The sequence below is a fragment of the Penaeus japonicus genome, unplaced genomic scaffold (assembly GCF_977035675.1).
Source record: "Penaeus japonicus unplaced genomic scaffold, GWHDUDI00000001_assembly GWHDUDI00000026, whole genome shotgun sequence".
Lineage (NCBI taxonomy): Eukaryota > Metazoa > Arthropoda > Malacostraca > Decapoda > Penaeidae > Penaeus > Penaeus japonicus.
This window is the reverse complement of record NW_028234428.1, coordinates 33,418,762-33,423,761: the sequence shown is the minus strand read 5'-3', so window position 1 is coordinate 33,423,761 and position 5,000 is coordinate 33,418,762. Positions and strand designations below refer to the sequence as shown.

Below are 5,000 nucleotides of genomic sequence, written 5' to 3'. Positions count from 1 at the left end.
AATACTATACGATGTTTCAGACGACATATCATTAGATAGTATGTAATATAAGGGTGTGTGAATAGGAATAGAGAGAGAGAGAGAGAGAGAGAGAGAGAGAGAGAGAGAGAGAGAGAGAGAGAGAGAGAGAGAGAGAGAGAGAGAGAGAGAGAGAGAGAGAGAGAGAGAGAAGAAGAAAAGAAAAAGAGAGAAAGGAAAAAGAGAAAGAGATAAAGAGAGAAAGAGAGAGAGATAAAAAAAGAGAGTGGGAGAACTATAGAAAGAGTGAGAGAAAGAAAAACAAAGAGAGAGAGAGATAAAAAGAGAGAGTGGGAGTAATATAGAAAGGGTGAGAGAAAGAAAAACAAAGAGAGAGAGAGAGAGAGAGACAGAGATACAGAAACATAGAGAGATAAAGTCTTGTTCAAAGCGCACAGGTCTGGGAAATCCCCTACATAGACAGTGCTTTTTGCTTTCTGTAAAAATAATGATGAAAAAAAGTAAAAAGATAAGAAAAAAATAAAAATAAAAATGGAGACATTGAAGCGAAAGTGATCAGCGTAGAATAAGGTGATGAATGCCGGAATTGAAAATAAATGATGAAAAGTATGACATGGTGAATCTGGCGTTAACAATGGTACTATGCAACTGCTGGTGATAGTGTAAAGATAACAATGATGATGACAATGTTGATGATAGTGATAAGGGTTATAGGATTGATGATAATAATAATGATAAGAATAAAAACAATATTGCTAAGTATGATACTGATAACAATGATAATAACAGTGATAATGATAAGTAATGATATTGATAATTTTAATGATAGGAATATTAATGATAATGATGATGAAAATAATAATGATAGTAATGATAATAATAGACACATGATGATGATAATAGTGATGATAATAATAATGATAATAATATTAATGATAATTGTAATAATGATAACATCACAAAAAAGAAAACTGATAAAGATGATAATGATAACAAATAACAATAACAACAACAACAAGGACAATTTGATAATGATGTGATGACAATAATAATACATATAATGATTATGCTAATTATTGTAACAATACAGATAATAGCAATAATGATAATGCAGACATAATGATATCAATGGCAATCAGGCCCTTTAATTCCACAAGCAGAACTTTTTCTTCAATAAAAAAAAAAAATTCTAACCCTTTTTCTAAATCTAATTACATAGATCTCCATATACAACTTTTTTTCTTCTACCGACCGAAAAGTACTTCCTCCAATATAAATTAGAGTGAAGAAAGAAATAAAGAAAAAAAAATACATATTCCTTACGCTCTCTTAACCCTTATCATTGGTCACCTCAAGGGGCGGGGCTTCCTGAGTGTATAAAGGAAGGGGTCGGGAGATAAACACGTTAGTGCGCCGGCGCCGTGTCTCGAGTGCCGACATGAAGTGGGTAAGTGTTACGTCGCCTTTGATATATATATATATATTTTTTTTGTCCGGTGAATTGTGGTTGTGTGGGGGTGTCCGGTGGGTTGGTATTGTGATTCTTATTGCGTTTGTTTTGTGTTTGTTGGATTTTAGTCGTAATAGTGATGAATGGTGTTGATATTGGTGCGATAAATGTTGGGGAAACTTTAGTGCTGTTACGGTTTTAGAGGAAAAAACAAATCGAAAAAACTTCCGCATTGCGATGTTCACTTGAGTCGTGTTGTGTGGCTCGGAGGCTTTTAACCTTGACTGGTTTTTGACTTGAGGCGCCGTGTTCTTTTTTTTTTTTTTTTTTGCTCCTTTTACATGGGCGCGGTTGCTGGTTGCAAGCAGAAAGGGTAGCAAACGGTAAGCTGAATATTCATTATTTCTTTAATTAAGGTGCAGATAATTGTTTGTGTTTTTTTGCTAATGGGGACTAGATCGTTTGAGTATGGATAAATACAGGTATATATACATATATGCATTGATACTTATAAACACAGCCCACACATACACACACACACTCACACACACTCACACACATACACACAAACACACACACGCCCACACACACAAACACATACACACACACGCACACACACACACTCACACACACATACAAACACACACACAAACACACACACACACACACACACACTCACACACACATACAAACACACACACACACACACACACACACACACACACGCCCACACACACACAAACACACACACACACATACACAAACACACACAATCAAACAAACAAACACAAACACTCAACTTGCCCCCCATTCCACCTTCCCAAACGAACTTAAAAAAAAACTAACACCTTTTCCCCCACAGGTAATATTGGTGGCAGCTCTGGTGGGCGTGGCTTGGGGGAGAACCATCTTCGACTACGAGCGAGATGGCTTGGACAACGAGCAGAAAGGCCAGCCGGGGACGTCCGTCACGGGCGAGTACGAGTAAGTTCCAGAAAGTTCTTAAGACGCTCGAGAAAATGAATGAAAGAACGGATGGAGCGAGGAGAGGGAGGGAGGGAGGGAGGGAGGGAGGGAGAGAGGGAGGGGGAGGGAGGGAGGGAGGGAGGGAGGGAGGGAGAGAGAGAGAGAGAGAGAGAGAGAGAGAGAGAGAGAGAGAGAGAGAGAGAGAGAGAGAGAGAGAGAGAGAGAGAGAGAGAGAGAGAGAGAGAGAGAAAGAGAGAAAATGGGTGAGTGAGAGAGAGAGTGAGATAGAGTGAATGAGTGAGTGAGAGAGAGAGAGAGAGAGAGAGAGAGAGAGAGAGAGAGAGAGAGAGAGAGAGAGAGAGAGAGAGAGAGAGAAAGACAGACAGATAAATAGACAGATAAATAGATAGACAGATAGAGAGAGAGAATGAAAGAAGAGAGAGAGAGAGAAAAAGACAGACAGATAAATAGACAGACAGATAAATAGATAGACAGATAGAGAGAGAGAATGAAAGAAGAGAAAGAGAGAGAGAGGGGAGCATACGATCTGACCGTCTTGTCTCCCGGCAGGTGGAGAGCCCCAGATGGTAAGGTGGTGGAGATCTCATACGTCGCCGACCACCTGGGCTTTCGCCTCGTAGATGACCCCGAGACCGCCGCCGCAACCCAGTCATCAGGTGCCGCACGAACGCAGGTCCTGGGAGAGGAGGGGGAAGAGGCAGAGGAGGAGGACGGAGGAGGAGGCCGCGAAGTGAGGACTGAAGAAGAAACGGAGGAAGAGGAAGGCGAGGAAGAGTCGGAAGGAAGATCAGAAGGGACGCAGGAAGAGGAGGAAGGAAGATCAGAAGGGACGCAGGAAGAGGAGGAGGAGGAAGAGGAAGAAGGGGAGAGCGAATCGTCCGGGAACGAAAGGTCCGAGGAACCCGAGAAGGAAGGAGCAGAAGGCGAGGAGAAATCTGCAGAACCCGAGGGCGAGGAAGCCGAGGGGGAGGAAGAGGCCGCAGAGCCAGAGGCCAAGGGAGCCGAAGCCGAGGGAAAGTCAGACGCGGAAGCAGAGGAAGATGCCGAAGGAGAAGGGGCGTCCAAAAAGGCGTCAGAGGAAAATGCTGATGTCGAGAAGGCCCAAGAAGTCGAGGCAGCAAGCTCCTCTGTGGATGAAGTGGCCGCGGCAGAGGACGAAGCAAGCGAGGCTGCAGCAGAGTCCACAGCCAAGCAGCTGAGCCCCGAGACGCCAGCTCTCGTGCCTGTAAAGGTCGAGTCAACCTTCGCTCCCGTTCCTCCCGTGACTGAAGCGCCAGTAATTGCCACGGCGGCAGTGTTGCCAGCGGCGGCGCCGTTGGTCGCTCCAGTGACGGTCGAGACTCCTGCTGCGCCTGTGCCTAGTCCGGAAGTTTACTCTGCCGATGGTGCGTCTGGGGGTCTGGGATCACAAGACTTTGTCCTTTTCGTAATTCCTCCCGTGGAACAAGAGATCTCACTGCCTAATGCGGAAGTGGTCGAGGCTTTCCAGCAGCCAATTCCTACTGCAGAGATTTCTCAGCCTACTTTTACTGATTCCGATGTAGTTATCGCGGAACAAGTACCTGTGGAACCAGTACTGCTACTGCCAACCTCTCCCCTAGCTCTTATCGCATCCCCCGAAGGTGCCAATGTGGTTCTTGAAACCCCCGTCTTCGAAAAGGTCGAGGTGTCGGGACCCGTCGGAGTGCCCGAAATAGACGCAGATATTGCCGTGCTCGCCAAGTCGTCAGACCCCTTCCAAGCAGCACCCCAAGTTATCGCCACAGGTCTGTCTGGAGGTTTTGAACCAGTTGGAGACGTACCGGCACCAGTGTCGACGATACCGGTCTTAGAAACCGAATATGTGCAACTAGAGAACATTCCGAAGATGATTCGCTTTGATGAGTTCGTAGAGGTGAGTCCTGAACCAGCATCCGCCCCTGAACTCCCTTCCCCCCTCCCTCTGATTCAGGTCGAAGGGGTAGATCCTTCCTTTGTTTCCGTTGAAATCTCCCCTGCTCCTCTCCCCCAGCCAGATACGAATCCCTCTTCCCTGTTCAGCGGCGACATCGAAGTCAGTCCCGAGCAGCAGGTCATCATCTCTCCTATTGTGCCTCCTCCGTTCCCTTCGTCTCTGGCAGCAGCCTCGGACGCTTCCTTCTCTGTCGGGGATTTCGCGCTTCCTTCCCACCGGTTCGAGGCTCCGAAGTCCGGTCGGTCGATGGACAGCGTTCCGGTCGTCGTCGGGAATTCGAATTACGACACAACCAACGCCCTCTTCTTCGTCCCAGAATCGCTACAGGAAGAAATCAAAAGTCATCCCTCGGAGGTCATCGAAGTTGCCGTTCCTGAGGAAAGCATCATGACTGTTGCAAAATCTCTCATTCAGCCTCCACCCATGCCTGTTGAGCCTATTGCATACAGAGACACGGAAGTAGTGGAGACACTTGAACCTGACTTTGTTCTAGCACCAACTCCAAGTCAGACTCAAGATTTCGCCTTATTTGTAAATTCTATTCCGGTATCGCTTAAGGACGAGAGCCTTTTCTCGGCTGTCGAGGCTTCGCCCATCACGCATGACGACGCAAGCCCTTTCGAAATTGAA

At 46.0% G+C, this 5,000-nt stretch overlaps 1 protein-coding gene across 2 annotated transcripts in view; it reads left to right on the top strand.

The window, feature by feature from the left end:
• Window positions 1-1,392: 1,392 nt before the first annotated feature.
• Window positions 1,393-5,000, top strand: part of LOC122266885 (uncharacterized) — a 4,603-nt gene continuing 995 nt past the window's right edge. The window contains exons 1-4 of one of the 2 annotated variants that reach the window (XM_086552321.1): window positions 1,396-1,426; window positions 2,292-2,413; window positions 2,966-3,229; window positions 3,263-5,000. The exon at window positions 3,263-5,000 is cut by the window's right edge and continues 995 nt beyond it. In XM_086552321.1, the coding sequence (XP_086408447.1) occupies window positions 1,418-1,426; window positions 2,292-2,413; window positions 2,966-3,229; window positions 3,263-5,000 (2,133 nt within the window). In that variant the 5' untranslated portion in view covers window positions 1,396-1,417. Of the gene's footprint in view, window positions 1,427-2,291; window positions 2,414-2,965 lie in introns of both variants that reach the window. The other variant, XM_043036818.2, reaches the window with a different exon arrangement.